We start from the raw sequence: 22,778 nt of genomic DNA on the forward strand, positions 1-22,778 counted from the left end.
TTGTAGCAAATGCCCTAAAAAAACACTCTTCCCCACCAAAATTTTGACCTTGTATAGCCGCTATCACGGAGGGCTTCTGGTTGGTGTCTCGCACTGGCAGATCTCCTGCTGTTTCGTCCAACACAAGCAGCGACATGGCTGGGAAGGAGGCCTGGAACAAAGCTAAAATAACAAAAATGGGACTTAGGAAGAGAGCTTTGGAAGGAACACGGCGGCTTTCTTAGGCACACCCCAGTTTCCAAGAGGTGAAAGGTTTCAAGAACCCCAGCACATACCTTGGGTTGCTAGAATTGTGAGATCAAGCCCTGCTTTGGTCAAAAGATTCCTGCATTGCAGAAGGATGGACTAAATCAGTGGTTTTCAACCAGTGTGCGGTGGCACCCTGAGGTGCCTTGAACGATGGTCAGGGGTGCCGCGGGCAACACTGGCCTCTGTCTCTCTTTCCTTCCTTCCCTCCCCTGATGGCCTCTCATGTCTCTGCCTCCCAAAGGCTTGCACAGCTGTTTGTTACAGCAGCCCTGGCTACAAGCTTCAAAGGTGAATGGTGCCTCTGGGGCTGGCCAGGGGGTGCTGGTTGCCAGGAGCTGAGGTGGCCTCAGAGTGAGTGAGCAAGCAAGCAAGCAAGCAAGCAAGCAAGCAAGCGGGTGAGGGAGCCCAGCCAGCCACTCTGCCAGTCCTTGCTGTTGGGAAAGGAGAATAGCGAGAGGCGGGCAAGCGGGTACCCCTTGTCCTTTCTTGTGCTTGCTGTATGCAAGGCCTGCCTGGAAGTTGAGTGCCCGCTTTTGACCCTGCCTCCTCCCAAGGTAAAGTGCTGGCCTCACATTCACTTTTGGCCAGTCTCTGTTGGGCCACTAAGGTTGGGAATATCCTCTTCCCAGGCCCCTGTGGGGCAGTGTGAGGAGGCACCTCTCTTTGGGGCAGGGGGGGGTAGAGATCAGAGATCAGCGGCAGCGGCTCCCAAGGAGGGCTCCCAAGGAGAGGGGAGAGAGGAGAGGAGGCTGGGGGAAAACTCCACAAGGCAGGGTGTTCAGAAAGGGGCGAGAAGCTACCAGTTCTGCAGGCGAGGGGTGGCACAGCTGGCCTCCTGAGGGTGCCGCAGAAAGAATGTTGTTGGTCAAGGGAGCTGTGGACTCAAAAAGGGTGAAAAGCTCTGCACTAGATTATCCTTCCAACTCTGTGATTCTATGATCTTAAGTTAACTTAGAGTGTATTCTATTATCCCTTCTGTAGAAAAGGACATGCCTGAAACATTCCTTGTTAACCACACGACGCAAACATTTCCTTATCAGCCATGTGTGCCTGTTTTTATTGATTTTTCTGATTGCCACGGCACCTGCTGGTGCTGTATCACTGTAGTGTGGTTTCAGTCTGCTGTGTTTAAGGTAGCTGCCCCATAACAAACAAATCAGCCAGTTGGGTCTATCCAACTCAGTACTGCCTACACTGACTGGCAGCAGCTCTCCAGGGATTTCAGACATGGAGTGTTCCCAGTCCTACCTGGAGACGCCGGGGATTGAACTTGGGACCTTACGAATGCAAAGCGGATGCTCTGCCACTGAGCTATGCAGCCTTCCCTAAGGCTAAGCACTTTAAATTTTTGATAGAATCCACTTTGTTTATAGTGGGAAGGCAGGCTAGATATTTCCTTTTCATAAAGAAATGCATACTTCATTTTAGTGGAAAACACAGCCCCGTATTGACAAAGAGATAGAGTTCAACGGGAGTGAGGGAGAGAGAGACCTGAGGTTGCTCCCAGACCACCTGTCTGCAGAGAGCTAGAGAACACCCGTGATTTACAGAGCCTTCACTCTGAATTTGTTTGCCAAAGGAGGTGATGCAACATCATCTCAAGCAGCTGTTCTCCCATGCTTTCAGGTACGTTTCCCCCATCCGTTGCAAAAAAAGGTCCATATTTTCCTTTTCTTTTGGAAGGCAGGTTTGCTGCACTAGAGTTCCCAATCAACTTTAATTGCTTAGCCCAAATTGGCCACTATGTGGCTGAATCCTTTCCCCAAAATGGCGATCTTCGAAGCATCCTTTGAGACTTTGTTGAAGATCAAGGCCTCTCCCGCCTCCGGATGCTTTTGAAGCTGCCTCTGCAGCCGCTCGCTTGCAGCGGAAATAACTGCACTCTGTTTCTTGATCCGGCCTCTTCCATCTCCCCCCTCCCTGCCCAGCCGCCACGGCCTGGAGAAGCACTTGATCTCGCCACCCACACAGTCCTGTAAGAGCAACTGCGGATTTTCTCTCCCCTCCCACTAAAAGCTCTTGCCATCTGTCAGAAAGAGCACAGTCCAGGCTGTTTTGTTTTCAGTTCCCATCTTTACAGGCACACCACACTGGCGTTTTATCGCCGGTGTCTTCTGCAACATGTTTTTGACGGAGCAACAGTGCATCAGTGGTTTGATTTGTTCCGATTTCTTTTTTTAGTTGTTCTGCTCCACTTCCTCAAGGCTACCACATTGCTGCTGTCTGGAGGAGCTGTAAAAGTGCATGGTTGAACTGTGGAACTCGTTGCTGCAGGAAACAGCGATGGCCTCCTACTTGGATGGCTTTAGAAGAGGATTGGCAAATTCAGGGAGCCCAAGGCTGTCAGATACCAAGTCAGATCAACAGTCCATTTCTCAGGTTTCAGGGAAGGATCTCTCTCAAATCTACCTGGATATACCAGGGATAAAACCTGGATTTCTTCTGCATGCTCTGCCACTGATCAATGACCTTTTCCCTATAAGATGTAGCTGTAAGCTGGAGCTACAACTCCCAGAATAGTGAATGAATGAATGAATGAATGAATGAATGAATGAATGAATGAATCTTTATTGCTAAAAGCTATAAGCTGTCAAAAGTTATGCGGGTGGCGCTGTGGGTTAAACCACAGAGCCTAGGACTTGCCGATCAGAAGGTCGGCGGTTCAAATTCCCACGACGGGGTGAGCTCCCGTTGCTCAGTCCCTCTTCCGCCAACCTAGCAGTTTGAAAGCCTGTCAAAGTGCAAGTAGATAAATAGGTACTGCTCCGGCGGGAAGGTAAACAGTGTGTCCGTGCACTGCTCTGGTTTGCCAGAAGCAGCTGAGTCATGCTGGCCACATGACCCGGAAGCTCCTTTGGCCAATAAAGCGAGATGAGCGAGCAAACCCCAGAGTCGGTCACGACTGGACCTAATGGTTAGGAGTCTCTTTACCTTTACCCTATAAGCTGTCACAATTGGTCACAATGCATTAGATACAAATAATTGATTTAAAACTGAACAACAGCAGCAAAGCAAACATACAAAAATGCAAAGATTCCTGTTGCATAAGTTAAGCACTCCACGTCTCACGCTCCCCCTTATGATACTTGTTTTGGTGCCTAGCTCTCAACTTACCGGTACTTGCAGCCAAGGCAAATTTTGCAGCCTGTGCAAAATTTATAATAATAAATTATAGCTGGTAATAAATGCATTATTGCCAGCTAGTAAAATAGAGATTTGCTCAAGGGGAGTTTGGTTGGAAAGAGAGCAAAGGATGGAATCGAGGAATTGTTGTCTAGGGGGTGTATATAAAGGGCATCGTAACAAATAGCATTGAACGTCCTCCACGTCCCCCAACTCACAGATGCTTCCCAGAATAGTTTCACAATAATAGAATCGTAGAGTTGGAAGGGACCCCGAGGGTCATCCAGCCCAGCCCCTTGTACTGCAGGAATCTCAATGAAAGCATCCAGGACAGGATGGTCATCCAGCCTCTGCTTAAAATCCGCCGGAGTTCACCTCCTACCGAGGGAGTCTGTTCCACTGTCAAACAGCTCTTACTGTCAGAAATTTCTGATGTTGAGTTGTAAACTCCTTTCTTGTAACCTGAAGCCATTGGCAGAAGAAAACAAGCTTGCCCCATCTTCCATGTGACAGCCTTTATGATATTGGAAGATGGCTATCATATCTCCTCTCGGTCTCCTCTTCTCCAGGCTAAACATACCCAACTCCCTCAACCGCTCCTCATAAGGCATCGTTTCCAGGCCCTTGATCATCTTGTTCACCCTCCTCTGCACACGTTCCAGCTTGTCAATATCCTTCTTAAATTTTGGCATCCAGAACTGGACATAGTATTCCAGTAGTGGTCTGACCAAGGTAGAATAGAGTGGTATCAATCTCAATTCCCAGTGAACTCTGGGAATTGTAGCTCTGTGAGAAGAATTGGTGTCTCCCAACTACTCTCAAGCTACAGCTCCCAGAATTCTTTTGGGGGAAGCCATCACTGTTTAAAGAGGCAATAGAGTGCTTTAAACACACATTGTGGATGTAACTCTGGTGTATAGGATTGCACTGTGAGTCTCTCAGGTGATAGAAAGGCTCTGCTGCTTTGGTGCACCAGGCTAGCGTAGCTTCTTGTCTGGAATTAGGTAAATGATCCTTTTTGTTGGGCAAATTTAGGCTGGCACATTGGACTATGCAAACCTTTTGAAGGACTCTGGAAGAATGGAAAGGGGGCAAATTTTCACACAAGAAGTGCACGCACGCTTTGTTATAACACGAAACATTTGCATTGCTGATGGCAGGCTGTGAACAACTCAAAAGACATTTACATTGTTTATGGGAGATATGCAAAGGTAGACAATAAATGGCTGATAACAGTTTCTGAAGGGAAGAAAAAGATGGAGGGTGTCTCTAATTCTGCCCTAATCAGAGAAGGTGAGCTGAAATTAATGAGCCTGAGGTAGTCTGCTTTCACATGGCAGCTTACAGTACAGTGCTACCTCAGGTTACATACGCTTCAGGTTACATACGCTTCAGGTTACACACTCTGCTAACCCAGGTTAATAATTTTGCTTCAGGATAAGAACAGAAATCGGGCTCTGGCGGTGTGGTAGCAGCAGGAGGCCCCATTAGCTAAAGTAGTGCTTCAGGTTAAGAACAGTTTCAGGTTAAGAATGGACCTCCGGAACGAATTAAGTACTTAACCCGAGGTACCACTGTATTCCAATTCCCTGACGCTTCCCTGCTGCTTAATTTCCACATTATATGGAGCTTTCACTTCATGTCAAAGTCCATTCCAGAAAAACCAAGAGAATATTGCATGCATTTAGCATTCAGTTCTGTGTTATCTGATTCCAGGAAAAAATCCATTTGCAGCCCCCTCAATTGGGAAAAAAATCGTAGGAATGAAATGACAAAATTTGGGGCAGTATTTGGGCCAACACTATTTTCCTGCCATTTTCATGAGGGAACCGTGACGGAACAGAAACACGCATGTGTGAAAAGCGTAGGTGAGCAGTGACATCGTCCAATGGCCTTTATTGTTGTTACACCACCCCCACACCTACTGGTGTGAAAGAAATTTAGCATGATGCGCTGCTATACCTGTCAAAAAGCCACAATTACGTAACACAACACATCCTGCAGTGTGGAAGGAACATTAGAAATCTGGGTGGAAGCAGTATAATTAGCAAAACTAACCCAATATTCCCACATCTGAATGTACCCTTAGTTAAACAGACAGACAGACATACCCCCTCCAGCACTTCTCCGATGAAAATAGAGATGTCCTATTCTATAATGATGATGATGATGATATATTTACTATTTATACCCCACCCATCTGACTGTGTTGCCCCAGCCACTCTTTGTTGTGGCTGATGAGCCTCAGGGTTTTCGGGGAAAATAAGCCCAAATAAGATCTTGCAAGGTTGAAGTCCACCTGCCCCTGCTTAGAAGCATCTCCCTAGGACAGGCATCCCCAAACTCGGCCCTCCAGATGTTTTGGGACTACAACTCCATCATCCCTAGCTAACAGGACCAGTGGTCAGGGATGATGGGAATTGTAGTCCCAAAACATCTGGAGGGCCAAGTTTGGGGGTGCCTGCTCTAGGATTTCACCTGAAGATGCAGAGGAATGAACCTGCCACGGCAGAATTTCTTCTGTTGTCTGTCACCTTCTCTCTGCTCCCCACCCCAAACCATGCTGTGATTTTAAATTCCCTCTCCGGATATTGAAATTAATGAGATTCCAGCTCACGCTTATACAGGCCGAGATGGAGATGGGGCTTTGAGCTCTATCCAATCCCTCCGACGCTTTTGCCCCAGTTCGCTTTCGCCTTCTGCGCCACTTAAGAGGCTGTCTTCTCGATGGTTCCGTATTTCGGTTTCTCGGTGAGTCATGTTAGGCAGACGCTGCCCAGAAGGGAAGGACGAAATCCCTTTGGTAATCCTAGCCTGCCTAAGCTCATTAACGGGTCAAAGAGGAGGAGGAGGAGAAAGGGTACTTTGGGCAACAGAAGGATGGAGAGATGGGCAAGCTGCTGGTCACCTAGCTAACATGGCAGCAATTAATCCCTCGCTTTCCACCTCACAGAAGACTTGAAAAGCAAGCCAGGGTGGGCAAAGAGACTTGGGGTGTTAGAGCAAAAGGGGAGAGACCACTTGCATACCTGAACGAGCATCTTCACCCCCATCGTTCAGCCCGGACACTGAGATCCAGCACCAAGGGCCTTCTGGCGGTTCCCTCATTACGAGGAGCTAAGTTACAGAAAACAAGGCAAAGGGCCTTCTTGGTAGTGGCGCCCTCCCATCAGATGTCAAGGAAACAAACAACTATCTGACTTTTAGAAGACATCCGAAGGCAGCCCTGTTTAGGAAAGTTTTTAACGTTTGGTGTTTTATCGTGTTTTTAATGTTGTGTTGGGAGTCACCCAGAGTGGCTGGGGCAAGCCAGTTAGATAGGGGGCATGTTATTATCATTATTACTCATGTATTGTTTGATTTGGATTTATTTTCATGCATTTATTACACTTCCTTCCAACATGGGACCCAAGGTGGCGCAAGTATGATCCCCTCCAGGAATTTCAGCAAGGTGGTGGCCTGGTCTGAACTGTCCCACTGCCTCGGGGAGACAGAAATCCAGGGACCAGGCAGTTCCTTGTTTAAATCTCACCTGGGTCAGGCACTCACCAGGTAGCCTCTCTAGCAGGCTGCTTTCTCTCATGCCAAGCAATTAACACCTGCAATATTGTGGCCGGGGGGGGGGGGGTAATACTGAGTGTCCTTACAGCAGGTATGGGCAACCCTTTCCCACCTGAGGACCACATTCCCTCCAGTTAACCTTCTGTAGGGATCCATCCCACTGGACAGGGCTAGAAGCCAAAGTGAGAGAAGCAACGTATGTTCTAGCCAGGCAAAAACCCCTCAAGGAGGGTACAGTGAAGGGCTGAGAAAGGGGTGTGGCCTAAAGAGATCCTCCCAGGGCCAGAAAGAGAGACCTGGAGGGCTAGACTGGACCCCCAGGCCAGAGGTTCTCCATATACATATCCCTCAACTGTCCTGATTTAAGCGGGACACCCCATTTTTATGAGCCATGCTCTCTCGTGAGTCACCTTGCGGCTCCCACGAGATCACGGCTTTATCATCTCTTTCTATGTTGATGTTGTGCTGTTGTTTTAATTTCCCCTAAGGTGCACTGAAAAATCATGCCTTTTGGAGCATCTGCTGCCACGGTAGTTACCAAGGATGCTCTGATTCACATACTTCCTTCCCTTCCTGTCTCACCATCCGAAGCAACAGAACATCAGTGCTTAAGGGAAAAAAGTGCTTTGAACCCTTTGAAGACGGCTGATTAAATCAGATTATGAGAGGTGAAGGCCGGGATTAATTCACGTCTATGAGGGGCATCGATGAATGTGTTCATTTATTTGCCTGCCTTTGTCTCACTTGGCCCTAGTTAATTTTGGCTAAGAGGAACATTGATAAATGAGTGTATGCATGCGATTGCAAAATGGTCCTCCTTATTTTGCAGCTTCTGAATTGAGGACTATTAACACTGTCTATGTGGGCTTCATGCCTGTCCTTTGCTGAACTGTCTCTGCTGAGACTGGGGCTGTGCTGTTGATTACAAAATAATTATGAACGCAGCTTTTCATTTGGTGGCTTCAAATTAACTCTGGTGCATTTCACTCGGAAACTGCTTGCAGGATTTTTATTTCAGCTTTGGGTGGGTTTGAGTTTGGGAAGGGGTTACTTGAGTCTTGGGAATTGAAATATCACCTTGATGTTCAAGATGTGACTGATGTTTGGTGGAAATTTTCGTTTTAGCGAACACAGATGTGGCTGTAAGCTGTGGTTTGAGATTACTTTTTCTGTACACGAAAAGGAGAAGCTGATTTTGAAGGCTGTACTTTTCTGGCTGTGTGGACCTCCGGTTGCCGTTTGTGAGACGAAAGCCTGCTTGCTTTTGCTGGGGAGAGAGGTTTGGAAGAGAGATTCATTACTCTCTCGTAGCTGAGATAGCAATATGGCGATCGTTCCAAGCACATTAAAACTTGGGTTAGATTTCCATCTGCCCTCATCCACTTTTAAACAAACGTTCCCCAGAAAAATACTTGCACTAGAATACACCACAGACACTTAGCTCAGCAAATAGAAAAAGGTTCTGCTCACAGTTTCACGTTGCAGCAAACAAGTCTCAATCGGTGAAATAAAGATGAAAAAGGGTTCTGAACGACTGAAAGGAAAGAACTGGGTTTCCTTACAAAAAGAATCATGCAAAGATGCAGGCTGTAAAGTCTCCCTTTTGGAGATATTCATTTCACTTGGTTTTTCTTGTGGTTGGGAGCCATTGACCAGTCACATGGCTCCTTGCTTGCTCCAAGAAGCAAAGGAAAAAGAGGGGCGAAAGCAAGGAAACAAAAGTTGGTTGTCAGAATGGGAGGGAGTCAGTTGATGTCATGAGAAAAACAAAGATGGAACAAACTGGCAAAGCTAGTGTGGCACAGTGGTTAGAGTGTCACGCTAGGGCCTGGGAGACCAGGGTTCAAATCTCCACTAAGCTGTGAGGCTCACTAGACGACTGTTGACCAATCACTGCCTTTCTCCGCCTAACCTACCTCATATGGTTGTCTCGAGGATAAAATGGGGAGAAGGAGAATTATGTATGGCACCTTGAGCTCCCTGGCGGAAAGGTGGGATACAAAAGTATTAAAACAAACCCACACTTCTACAGTACTAAATATAGGAAGAGTAATGAGATACAAGGACAGAGCATGAGGATGAGTTTTTTTGGGACCGAGGAGTAGTCTGGAGACCAAACAGCACCTTCTTCCACGAACTGAGATAACAAGGGTTCTTTGTGCCAGTTATGCGGTCAGCAAGCTCTGTGTTAATTGCAAACAGCCCCTCCATCCTATGCGCAGGTCAGTGGCGTAGCGTGGGGGGTGCAGGGGGGCTGGCCGCACCGGGCACAACATCTGGGGGTTAGGGTTAGGGGGCGCAAATCCACGGGTTAGGGGGCGCAAATCCATGGGTTAAGGGGCACAAATTACTTGCCTTGCCCCGGGTGCTGATAACCCACGCTACGCCACTGGCGCAGGTGGTACATAAACGTAAATAAAACCGTATACCCTAAAGACACATTGAACCAAAACATTCATAGAATTGTAGAATTGGAAGGGACCCTGAGGATCAGCTGGTCCAACCCCCCACAATGCAGGAATATGCAGCTGTCCTATACAGGGATCAAACCTGCAACTTTTGGCATTATTAGCATGACACTAATAATAATAACGTATTATTTATACCCCGCCCATCTGGCTGCGTTTTCCCAGCCACTCTGGGCAGCTCCCAGCAGAATATTAAAAACATGAGAAAACATCAAACATTAAAAACTTCCCTAAACAGGGCTGCCTTCAGATGTCTTCTAAAAGTCAGATAGTGGTTTCTTGACATCTGATGGGAGGGCGTTCCACAGGGCAGGTGCCACTACCGAGAAGGCCCTCTGCCTGGTTCCCTATAACTTCACTTCTCGCAGTGAGGGAACCGCCAGAAGGCCCTCGGAGCTGGAACTCAGTGAATGATGGCTGAACGATGGGGCTGGAGACGCTCCTTCAGGTATACTGGGCTGAGGCTATTTAGGGCTTCAAAGGTCAGCGTCAACATTTTGAATTGTGCTCGGAAACGTACTGCGAGTCAATGTAGGTCTTTCAGGACCAAAGTTATATGGTCTTGGCGGCCCTCCCAGTCACCAGTCTAGCTGCCATACTCTGGATTAGTTGTGGTTTCTAGGTCACCTTCAAAGGTAGCCCCACATAGAGCGCATTGCAGTAGTCCAAGCGGGAGATAACCAGAGCATGCACCACTCTGGCAAGACAGTCCACAGGCAGATAGGGTCTCAGCCTGCGTACCAGATGGAGCTGGTAGACAGCTGCCCTGGACACAGAACTGACCTGCACTCTTAAAGCAGCTGTGTTAACCACTATACCACCAACGCTTGGAAACCGCAGTTCCCAGGAGCTAAACATATAGCGCAGATGGGGTCTACTTTTTCCTTTTGAGTTCAGAGGAGCTGTCGCTGCCTGCACAGCTGAGCCTCTCTTCCTCTTCCAAAAAAAAGAACAATAGGCTGTTCTAAAGAACCAGAGATCAAACCTCAACAGGGAAGTGGCCTGCAAATGCAGATCTGTGTAGGGCAGGGAACATGCAAAGAAAAGGAATCCCTGTCACAGCTTCCTCTATTGGCTATGACTTCATTTCCCACCCTGCAAGCCAGCATCAGGACACAAAAAGGCCAGAAAGTAAAACCTCCAGCAGGCCCCACATTGCAAAGAAGGGTTGTAGCTAGTGCTTTTTTTTTTGCGTTCCAGCTGGAAAAGAAAGCCCTGGTTGTAACTCAATGGCAACCAGCAGGTCCCAGGTTCTATCCCCAGCGTCTATCAGGACATTAAGAAATAAATATGGGGAAATATTTATTAATAAATATGGAACAATGGGTCAGAATTCACTTCAGGATGAAATCAGATCAAAAGCCAACAACAAAAAAATTCGGTCGGTTGGGGGAAAGGAATGATCTGAAGCATATCTAGGCCAGGCAAAAGGAAAATCCATTTTATTGGTCTGATATTCTTATTTGTTAACGGCTCAGGAATTTTTAAGGAATTGCAGTACAGTGGGACCTCGGGTTACATACGCTTCAAGTTACATACACTTCAGGTTACAGACTCCGCTAACCCAGAAATAGTGCTTCAGGTTAAGAACTTTGCTTCAGGATGAGAACAGAAATTGTGCTCCGGCGGCGCGGCAGCAGCGGGAGGCCCCATTAGCTAAAGTGGTGCTTCAGGTTAAGAACAGTTTCAGGTTAAGTACAGACCTCCGGAACGAATTAAGTACTTAACCTGAGGTACCACTGTATTAAGAAAGTTAGAATGCCATAAACCATTTGGTAAAGAAGAGAGAGGAGCGGGATCAGAAAGCAGTGATAAACTGCAACAATGCATTGTGGGATATGTAGAACTAACCTCTTTGCCCCATAGCAGGGGAACGTAGAGGAGAAGCCATCACGGAATAGTTCAGGGATGGGGCCTCTGGCCCTCGAGGGATGTTGCTCGTCTACAACTCCCATCATCTCTGACCATTGGCTAAGATGTTGATCCAACAAATGACATGCTCCCTGCACCTTACTTTTGAAGGACAGGCCAAGCATAGCTCTTAACCAAGCAAGCAGCCAGAGTCCTTGGTCTGGTTAAGCCAAAATATCTGGAAAGGAAACCACTTAAGAGGAACGGTTGAGAGAGTTAGGTATAGTTTAGGCTGCAGAAGAGTGGACCGAGAGGAGTGGTATGATAGCCACCTACAAATATTTGAAGTGCTGTCCCACAGAGGACGGAGGAAACTTGCTTTCTGCTGTTGGGTCTGAACCAATGGATTCATATTACAAGACAGGGGATTCTGATTAACTGAAAAATCTCTCCGACCGTCTGGCAGTGGGACAGACTCCCACTACCGTAGTTTTGTTGCTGAGGCTTGATGTGCAGAGCTCAGTGGAGCAGGAGGGCAGCCAAACAGAAGAGTCTCGGAGGTGTACTTGCCTGAAGGCAGCATCAGCATCCAAAGTATGGTCCACTCCAAAGTTTGGGCGAACAGCAATCTGCATGGTCAGACAATCCAAGGGTCAGAGAATCCAAGGTAGGGCCAGGAACGACAAGCATTGTTTCCAAGACCTGATTGCTGCTGGAAGCTCTGCTTAAGAAGGCTGAAGCCAGTCGGTTCTCATCAGTGCCTTCTCCTCTAAGTCCTGGAAAGCTGCAGGTGGAGTCACTCCACCTTCTCCCTCTTCAAGCTGCTGTTCATCAGGTGAAGCTGGCCTGTGACACCCTTGGAAGGTGGTGAAATTTGTTGAAAGTTTTTAAACAGAGATTGGATCTGTCAGGGTTTCTTTAGATGGGATTGCAGGGAGATGGACTAGATCAGGCATAGGCAAACTCGGCCCTCCAGATGTTTTCGGACTACAACTCCCATCATCCCTGACCACTGGCCCTGTTAGCTAGGGATGATGGGAGTTGTAGTCCCAAAACATCTGGAGGGCCGAGTTTGCCTATGCCTGGACTAGATGACTCTTGGGGTCTTTTCAACTCTGCAGTTCTTCATTGTGTGCCTACATTTCCCCCTTATGGGTAGCTTGTGGTATGTAGGAGGGGGCTTCAATTAGATTGGGGAAATGGTTCGGGCAAAAGGCCTAACCCTCTGTGAGGACAAAGAACCCCCCTCCAGTATCTCTCTCTGTGTGTTCACTGCTACTTCCGAGTCAAAATCAGATATAATGAATCTCTAGAATCACACCCCGCATCTCCAAAGCTGCCAGTTCCCACTTTTCTTACACAAAATTGGCCAGACCCTTGTGGTATGCTTCCTGACACCTGCAGGTGATTTGCCCATTTGAAAAGGGATAAAAAAAGAAACTTACAACCCTTCAAGAATGCAACAGTTATTTCAGAGTCAAATCTCTGACTTCCCAGATGGTATCTATCTATCTATCTATCTATCTATCTATCTATCTATCTATCTATCATCTATCTATCTATCTATCTATCTATCTATCTATCTATATCTATCTATCTATCTATCTATCTATCTATCTATCTATCTATCTATCTATCTATCTCTATCTATCATCTATCTATCTATCTATCTATCTATCTATCTATCTATCTATCTATCTATCTCTATCATCTATCTATCTATCATCTATCTATATCTATCTATCATCTATCTATCTATCTATCTATCATCTATCTATCTATCTATCTATCTATCTATCTATCTATCTATCATCTATCTATCTATCTATCTATCTATCATCTATCTATCTATCTATCTATCTCTCTCTCTCTCTCTCTCTCTCTCTATCTATCTATCATCTATCTATCTATCTATCTATCTATCTATCTATATCTATCTATATCTACCTATCATCTATTTATCTATCTATCTATCTATCTATCTATCTATCTATCTATCTATCTATCTATCTCTATCTATCTATCTATCTATCTATCTATCTATCTATCTATCTATCATCTATCTATCTATATCATTGTGGTAAGTCCCTTCCGAGACACACATCAACCTGAGAGCAATATGTAAAACCCAAAACAGCTTTATTTGAGTTCCCGCTCGGCTGTCTCCTATGATGTACAACTTGGTGGTTATCGCTTAACTGAGACTAGCGCATTCTGCATGCTATCTGAGTCACAAAAACCACAGTGACTGACACAACCACAAAGAGAGGATGCCATTCCAAAGAATGAAGCAGTTGCAAGCAAGCAGGTGTGTGAATCGTTTCTTGGGTCAGTAATGGGGTGAGTGCTTCAATTTTTTATTATTGCTGTTTTACAGCATGAAACAAACAAACAAACTCAAGCTGACTTTGAAATCAGCCTTGATCATTCATTCTCTTAATGGCCTTGTATGATGGCTGAGAGAGTTGGGTTGCAGAAGAGGCGAGACTGAGAGGACATATGCGAGCCACCTTCAGATATCTGAAGGGCCGTCACATGGAAGACGGAGAAAGCTTATTTTCTGCCGCTCCAGAGGGTAGGACTCGAACCAATGGCTTTAAGTTACAAGAAAGGGGGTTCTTTAGGAAGAACTTTGTGATGGTGAGAGCTGTTTGACAATGGAAGGGACTCCCTCAGGAGGTTGTAGACCAGGCATAGGCAGACATGGACCTCCAGATGTTTTGGGACTACAACTCCCATCATCCCTGACCACTGGTCCTGTTAGCTAGGGATGATGGGAGTTGTAGTCCCAAAATATCTGGAGAGATGAGTTTGCCTATGCCTGTTGTAGACTCTCCTTCCTTGGAGGTTTTTAATCAGAGGTTGGATATCCATCTGTCATGGATGCTTTCGCTTGTGATTCCTTCATTGCAGGGGGTTGGACTAGATAACCCTTGGAGCCCCTTCCAGCTCTGAAATTCTATGAATCTATAATTCAAAGTATGCATCCTTACTAATTCTGTGTGTGTGTATCTTATGGTGTTTGGCTACCAGTCACAAAATAAAATTTACTCTTGGAGACTAAGATCATGGGAACACACTACAGGGAAACTCAGGAAAGCTCTAACAATAATAATTCGCTTCTACTTTTTATCGGATATCAGTAATCTTGTTTTTACAGCAGTAACAATGCATGGTATTCAGCCCTTCTCAGAGCAGACCTGTTGAATTTAGCAGGCATGCCTAACTTAGGTTCACTGATTTGAATGGGTCTGCTCTGGGCAGGATGTACAGTGGTACCTCAGGTTACATACGCTTCAGGTTACAGACTCCGCTAACCCAGAAATAGTGCTTCAGGTTAAGAACTTTGCTTCAGGATGAGAACAGAAATTGTGCTCCGGCGGCGCGGCAGCAGCAGGAGGCCCCATTAGCTAAAGTGGTGCTTCAGGTTAAGAATGGACCTCCAGAATGAATTAAGTTCTTAATCCGAGGTACCACTGTACTTAAATACAACCTAAGGAAGTGAAGAATGGAATCTGCTCGTTCCGGATGCAGCCCCGGCTGTGCACACACACCATACTTTTGAAGCACAGTTAAAGCAACCCCGCCTCCCCCCAGAAAGGACTCATTGGAACTGTAACTTAAGGGTGCTGGGATTCGTAGCTCTGTGAGGAATAAACTACAGTACTCAGGATTCTTCCCCCCCCCCCGGGGGGGGGGAGTGCTTTAAATGTATGGAAAAAATAGAACCTGAAGTCAATAGATTTGTCTATTCCTCAACACTGGGAATTTGTGATCAGTCACCAAACCAAGCTCACCCATAGGCTTTCAAATAAAATTGACATAGTTTCCTTCTGGCAATCTTTTCCAGCAACCTAACTGGGGCTGGGGCCGGCTTCTTACATTTTGCTATTGTTGGATAACTGGAGGCAACTCTGTATTGGGAGGTTTTTAATGTCTAATGTTTTACAATTTTTTATGTGCTGTAAGCTGCCCAGAGTGGCTGGGGAAACTCAGCCAGATGGGCGGCGTATTAATAATAATAATAATAATAATAATAATAATAATAATAATAAGCATAAGAAGAGCCTGCTGGATCAGGCCAATGTCCCACCTGGTCCAGCATCCTGTTTCCACAGTGGACTCCTGTGGGAATCCAGCAAGCAGAATCTGGCCTCAACAGCCCCCTCCCCTCCTGTATCTTCCAACAGCTGGTCATGAGACACCCTTGCCCAAAGTATTGCAAATCACCCAGAAAACTACCAGTAAATACCCATCTCCCTTCCTTATTTATTCCTGTCTCCAAGCGGTTTCTTCTGTACACTGAGGAAGTTGCCCCTGAGCATGTGGGCAGACTTCCATTCAATCGCTGGCACAGATGAGGTCAGAGTCTGACAGACTGTGGGTTATGAAGGGACACAACCACAGGAAGGTTCTCACCGCAGTCAAATGTCATGGAAATTCCCTGTGCACTGGCTTGGCTTTTCATTCATCAATGCTCAGCAGCATGAGGAGGAAAGCATGTTCTGCAACAGTGAAAGGGAGCTCTTTGGCAGTAGGAGTATATAAGATAGGGACACCTGCCGTGGCTCCCTTGATCTTCAGATGACGGGAATGGAGCCTGAGAACAGAAACAGGACGTTGCCAGGATATGTGAGGGCAGCCAAGTCCGCTGCGTTCTGAAAGCCTTCCAGTTGCCTAATGGGCAAAGCCTTTGTTTGGCAATTAAGGTGGTGATATCCCCCTTATTTTGAGGAATATTGGAAGCTGCCTTTACAGTGGTACCTCGGGTTACAGACGCTTCAGGTTACAGACTCTGCTAAGCCAGAGATAGTACCTCGGGTTAAGAACTTTGCTTCAGGATGAGAACAGAAATTGGACGGTGGGCACGCGACGGCAGCAGGAGGTCCCAATAGCGAAAGTACTACCTCAGGTTAAGAACAGTTTCAGGTTAAGAACGGACCTCCAGAACAAATTAAGTTCTTAAGCCAAGGTACCACTGTATACCGAATCAGGCCAATGGTCTATCTAGCTCAGTAGTATCTACACTCATGGGACGCGGGTGGCACTGTGATCTAAACCACTGAGCCTCTTGGGCTTGCTGATCAGAAGGTTGGCGGTTCAAATCCCCAAGACAGGGTGAGCTCCCATTGCTCTGTCCCAGCTTCTGCCAACCTAGCAGTTCGAAGGCATGCTAGCGCAAGTAGATAAATAGGTACCAGTGCGGTGGGAAGGTAAACGGTGTTTCCGTGCGCTCTGGCTTCCGTCACAGTGTTCCGTTGCGCCAGAAGCAGTTTAGTTGTGCTGGCCACATGACCCGGAAAGCTGTCTGTGGACAAACGCCGGCTCCCTCGGCCTGAAAGTGAGGTGAGCGCCACAACCCCATAGTCGCCTTTGATTGCATTTAACCATCCAGGGGTCTTTTACTCTTTCTCTTTCCCGTTATCTACACTCATTCTCCCCACCACCCAACTATAAGAGTCTTTTTATAGTGACTCTTTCTAAATTTGCATATAAATAGATGGATGGTAAATAATAGATAGATAATCAGATGCTCTTTTAAAAAAATAATAATACTGCAAAGTTGTGTACTGTTGAGGGGTGACTCGTGCCTTTTGGGGTGATGCCTAACTGGCCAGCAATCCTAGGCATCTATCTATTCAGGAGGGTTGTATTCCCAGGTAAGAGGATTGCATAAAGGTAAAGGTAAAGGGACCTCTGACCATTAGGTCCAGTTGTGACCGACTCTGGGGTTGCGGTGCTCATCTCACTTTATTGGCCAAGGGAGCCGGCGTACAGCTTCCGGGTCATGTGGCCAGCATGACTAAGCTGCTTTTGGTGAAACCAGAGCAGCGCACGGAAATGCCATCTAATTTCCCATCAGAGCGGTACCTATTTATCTACTTGCACTTTGACGTGCTTTCAAACTGCTTGGTTGGCAGGAGCAGGGACCGAGCAACAGGAGCTCACCTCGTTGCAGGGATTAGAACCACCGACCTTCTGATCGGCAAGTCCTAGGCTCTGTGGTTTAGACCATAACCATGTGCAAAAGGTACGGTACATTAGGACTGCAGACGGGGGAAGGAGGCAATTACACACAGCATGGTCTATCACTTATTTCCAAGTCTGAGAACTGCCTGACCCATTTTTCCTGCAATCTTTCCCATCCCAGGTCTTGAGAAGCCCTCTCTATTTTCTTTTTCTTAATTAAAAACTGATCTGGATTAGAAGGAAGGGCAGGCCACCAAACAAGAGAAGTGGCAGCAGGGGCATTTGCCACCTCGTCCGCAGTGTCCTTCGTTTCCACCGCCACACCCTGTGGACGAGTCTGGCGGCCAGCAAGTTCAACAAGATATGCGCCATCTGCAACAGCTGTGAGATGACAGTCCAGAGCAATGGGGCTCCATGGGAAGAGACGGGAGAAAACTCATAATAATTTCCAATAGGCGCCATGAACATCTCATGCCACCCTTTGCCTGTCAACATCACCAAGTACTTTCAAATCCCCATCTATTCTGTGGTGGTGGTGGTCGGGCTGCCTCTGAACAGCTTGGCACTTTGGGCCCTGAGTCACCAGATGAAGAGGTCCGTCATCCTCTCTGTTTACATCGCAAACCTGGTGCTAGCCAACATCTTGCAGACCCTGACACTCCCTTTATGGATGTACTACAGTTACCACGATCACAAAACCAGCCTTGGGAAGGAGGTGTGCGCGGTGGCCGGCCTGGCGTTCCGCACCAACTTCTACGCCAAAAACAACTTCTTGTGCCTCATCGCCATGGAGCGCTATTTCGGCCTGGTCCACCCGCTTAGATTCCACAGGCTGCAGACCATGCGAGGCGCTGCCAAAGTGAGCGCCATTTGTTGGCTCCTGGTGGCAGTTTTCTGCGCGGTCGGCATTGGGATACAGATCAGAGGTGAGTGGCCAGAGGAGCAGCCGCAGGAGCGCTGCCTTGATGGCTCCAGGCTGAACTATCAATACGCCGAGTTCAGGGTGAGCATCACGGTCTTCTCTTTCTTTATACCGTTCCTGCTCATGGGGTTCTTCTACTTCAGGGTCCTGTACGAACTCAGGAAAGTGGCCTCTCTGGAGCAGAAAACAAAAAGGCAGATCTACGGCTTCATCTCTCTCACGGTCATCACCTTTTTTGTCCTCTTCACTCCTCACCAGGTGACTTCGTATTACAGGTACTTCTGGGAAGTGATGCTCCATGGGAAGGCAGTTGAAAGCTGTGACTTGGTGAGGAAGATCTTCATCTACCAACGTACAACTTTGTTCTTTACCACCTTGGGCAACATCTTTGATCCCCTTCTGTACATCCTGCTCCTCAAGGATATTCGGGCAGAGTTCAGATACACCTTCACTTTCAAGGCTCGCAGGGCAGGAGTCTCAAGCAAGTCAGAACAGCAAGGTTTTCCTCCGTGCTTTACCACCGGTAGACAGATGCAAGACCAGCTTGGGGCACAGGACGTACCCGACTAACGCTTCACATGCATAGTGTTAAGTTGTGGGTGAACATATCAGACGACACAGCGATTCTTCAAACAGCTCTTGTTTATTCACAGGACAGGACAGAACTGCACTGAAGGGCTCAGTCAGCCTGCTTATATAGAGCTCCAGTACCACGTTACTGTAACAACTTTCTAAAACTATCCAATCACTGAATGTCACTTTCGATCCTTCATTTGCATAACGATCTACAGTATCCCCCTGCTGGCCCAGGGTGAGAACTTCAGTACGTAACACAAAGTATGATGGTTGAAAGCAGGAGCAAGGAACCTGTGTCACTCTCCAAAGGCTGCTGAACCACAGCTCCCATCAGCTGCAGCCATATGGGCTGACACTCAGGAATGAGGGGAGTTGGAGCCCAACAATATATGGAAAATAGGACTGGGCGATATCTGGTTTTCAACATTTTGATATATCACCAATTAGACATTGTGATATACCTACATATCTCAGCCTGAAATAAGGATGGAGCTATGTAGAGGCATCACAGATTTTCTTGCATTGTGATTCCACCCCTTCTCTTGTGATTTGCTGCCCCCTTGCATGAGGGAGAGCTGAGCCAGCAGAGGTATCAGGGGCTGCAGGAATTAAGAGACACATTGGCTGGTTTCATGGTTTTCCCCACGTTGCGATTTTTGCATAGCATGTGTGGGCGCGCACACACATTATGATTCACAATATATTGCCAGGTCAAAAATTATGAAACTGATATCACAATTATGGACTTCAAAACGGTTTGGGATGATTATATATTGATATATCGCCCAGCCCTATTGGAGAGTTGTAGCAAAATTTGCCATCTGTTGTTGAAAGCACTCTTGTCCCCAGATTTTCCAAACACTTTGATTGATTTCTGATAACTTGGTATGATCAAAGCTTTGACCTTTGCTGGAGAAATGTAGATCCTGACTCCATCGTGGGTACTTCTAAATAACATAGCTATCATTCTGCGGCAATGTGATTTGTCGTTTCACTGACTGTTTTATGCAGGGATTTGTGATTGAATCTGATGGTGTTTTAGGGTTTGTATACCAAAAGCTCCCCAGCCTCCCCAAATGATATATATATATATATATATATATATATATATATATTTGCTTTCGTAGATTTTCACGGGTACAGGAATGCAGGTTTTGGTGTCCTCGGGTGTCTTCCCGTGTAAAAGTTGGGGTGTCTAGGCGACGTTTCGACGAGGTCTCACTCGTCATCTTCAGGCTGGTGCTTTCGGCTTCTTGTTACTGGAACAGAGCTCTGTTCCAGTAACAAGAAGCCGAAAGCACCAGCCTGAAGATGACGAGTGAGACCTCGTCGAAACGTCGCCTAGACACCCCAACTTTTACACGGGAAGACACCCGAGGACACCAAAACCTGCATATATATATATATATATATATACAAAAGTTGCATTGTGACTTCACTCCCAAGAAGAGAATTGGGAATTTTGGGATTATACATACATAGTGGGTGGGTGGGGTAGAGGAGATATTACATGGTGTGGAGCTTGCCAAAAGGAGAATATTGATGGGCAAAGTAGTCAGTCCCACCAGAATGTATATAGGAGGAAGAAAGCACTATGCAAGAGAAATTGCACCGTTTATTAAAAGGGCATTTTGTGCAAGCTGCCCATTATGGCATATTTGCTACTGCTTTGCAGTTTGTTGGTGTAGACTTAAATTAAAAGTAGTACGATAGCCTGGGAGCTATTGTGGCATCAAAGTAGTTGAGAGTGCCAAGACTATTGCTGTGTACAAACCTCCATTGGCTGTGCAGCTCACCACTTGTTTGCAAAGTAGTGCGCAAACATTAGCAACAATCAATCTGTATCCTTAGAATCTTAGAAATGTAGAGTTGGAAGGGGCCACAAGGGTCATCTAGTCTAACCCCCTGCAGTGCAGGGATCTTTTGCCCAACGTGGGGTTCAAACCCATGACCCTGAGCTTAAGAGTCTCGTGCTCTACCAACTGAGCTATCCCTTGGATCGTGTATCTTATCATTTCGTTCCCTATGAAACGCTGCTTTTTGATGCGTTGTTCCCCAAACACTTTTTACACAATGTGCACACATTCATAGAACAAGGAGTCCCAGGTTCAAATCTCCACTTGGCTATGACGCTATCTGGGTGACTTTGGGCCAGCCACAATTTCAGAGCCCAATGAACTTGTTGTGAGGATTTGATGTGGGGAGCGGGGACCTTATAAGCCATCCATGTCTAGGTGGGGGGGGGGGGGGAATGCAGTGGAGGATGCTGGCAGGACTGAAGGGGGAAGGAATGGGTTTCTGTGCAGTCAGTCTGAAATGGGACCCCAAATCCTCATTTTTCCTCCTCCAAGGAAGCATTTCTAAAATGCATTAACTTAAGCTCTAGAGTCAATGTATAAACCGAAAGCCAGCTGTATAAACAAGTGCTCAAAGCACTTTATCAGTCTGTGAAGGCAATGGATGGCCTTGCTGGAGCAGGGAATGCATGTCTGGGTCTTATCTTACATCCTGACCACAAAGACGCATAGACCTTGTCAGGAACGGCGCCAGGAGCGCTCTTAGAGTTGGTGACCTCCTGCCCCAAGATAAGAGTATAGGAACAGGAACAACCTTTTATGGTCAAAAGAGTACCGGAACAGCATTCTTTGTATTGGATTGGCAAGACAGCCTCGAGGATGGAGAACTTTTGGAAGTGAACCATATTCCAAGCTTTCACCACACTGATGTTCACCCACTGTTTAGTGGGTGAAAAGTTACTCATGTGACCCACTGGGCATTGGCAATTGTTATACACCACCTGCAATCTGCCAGCAGTTTGAGATTCCAGGGAGTTCCAGGCACACTTACCAGGGTCTGCGTTTCCTCTTGAACAACGAGACACAGAGGAAACTGCAGTGTCTTTATACTATATGGTTTATTTACACATATATACAACCTGAGCCTGCTAGAGTTCAGAGCATCAGTATTCCAAGACAGTCTAGCTTCTTTCTTGTACTGTACCTTGCCGTGCTCTCTCAAGTCACATCCCTGCTTCCTCTAACCTTAGAGGAAGTGGTATCTGAAGAAGTGTGCATGCACACGAAAGCTCATACCAAGAACTGACTTAGTTGGTCTTTAAGGTGCTACTGGAAGGATTTTTTTTTTGTTTTTCCTCTAACCTTGCTAACCTAAACTTTGCCCTTTTTCTAAATCAGGGAGAGGCCCCGCTTCTTTAATCCTGTGCCGTGCTGGTGACCCATTACCCTCAGGCTGCCACCTCAGAGGGGATTAGTCTGATTTAATTTGCTTTCAACATATCACAGGAAGTACCTGCTTGCCTTAAATAGCCCTTAATGCATGCTAATTTCAGCATGTTTAGAAACACAGGTCATATACACACATGGGCCTAGTTATCACCTTACATAGACTAGCTTTTGACATCCCAAAGCTTAACTAAATTCTTGCACTTGTAAGACTATGTTTCCTAGCTATCTGTGCCGAATCAGAAGCAAATCCAGTTTAGTAAAGTGGGCTTAATTCTAAGTGAGCTGTGATGACAAACATTCTACTCATTTATTTAAAAAAAAATTAAAACTTCCAGAGTGGTTTATAAAGGTCAGTGATAAGGCAGTCCCCACCCTCAGGATTGCAATCTAAAATGCACAACGCAAAATAAAAAGGGATCAGGAGGGAGGAGACATTTAAAAAAGAAAACTCAGTTTCTTAAATTAAGTTAGGTAGCCGTGTTGGTCTGACACAGTCGAAATAAATTTAAAAAATTGTCCAGTAGTACCTTAAAGACCAACTAAGTTTGTATAAGCTTTTGTGTGCATGCACACTTCAAATACACTTCTTCAGATTCTTCAGTTTCTTAAAGTTAGTTTCAAGAGTACATGAGAAGAACCTGCTCTTGATGATTTCAGTGGAACGTATTTCCCAGTAAAATGTATAGCATAGCACAGCCTGGAACAGTTGCAGACCTATGTGCATTTGCCTGCAAGAAAATCAAATATAATTTAAGATTTTAAAATCTGCCATAGGGTAGTACCTTACAGGAACCAAAGTAATTTCTCTAGAAT

The 22,778-nt window shown here is 46.3% G+C and overlaps 2 protein-coding genes across 2 annotated transcripts in view; one reads left to right on the forward strand and one right to left on the reverse strand.

Annotated features, from left to right (window-relative positions):
* Nucleotides 1–22,778, reverse strand: part of RPGRIP1 (RPGR interacting protein 1) — a 59,607-nt gene that overhangs the window by 35,974 nt on the left and 855 nt on the right. The window contains exons 2-3 of the mRNA XM_083706535.1: nt 16,451–16,560; nt 49–162 (exon numbers count right to left, since the gene is read on the reverse strand). Of these exons, the coding sequence (XP_083562661.1) occupies nt 49–136 (88 nt within the window). The 5' untranslated portion in view covers nt 137–162; nt 16,451–16,560. The remainder of the gene's footprint in view (nt 1–48; nt 163–16,450; nt 16,561–22,778) is intronic.
* LOC310828928 (G-protein coupled receptor 4-like) lies at nt 13,507–19,800 on the forward strand. Its single transcript, XM_083707007.1, has 2 exons — nt 13,507–13,592; nt 17,404–19,800. The coding sequence occupies exon 2, from the start codon at nt 17,683–17,685 to the stop codon at nt 18,712–18,714; it is 1,032 nt and encodes a 343-aa protein (XP_083563133.1). The 5' UTR covers nt 13,507–13,592; nt 17,404–17,682; the 3' UTR covers nt 18,715–19,800.

This window comes from Podarcis gaigeae (assembly GCF_964106915.1).
Source record: "Podarcis gaigeae genome assembly, chromosome: 13".
Taxonomy (NCBI): Eukaryota; Metazoa; Chordata; class Lepidosauria; order Squamata; family Lacertidae; genus Podarcis; species Podarcis gaigeae.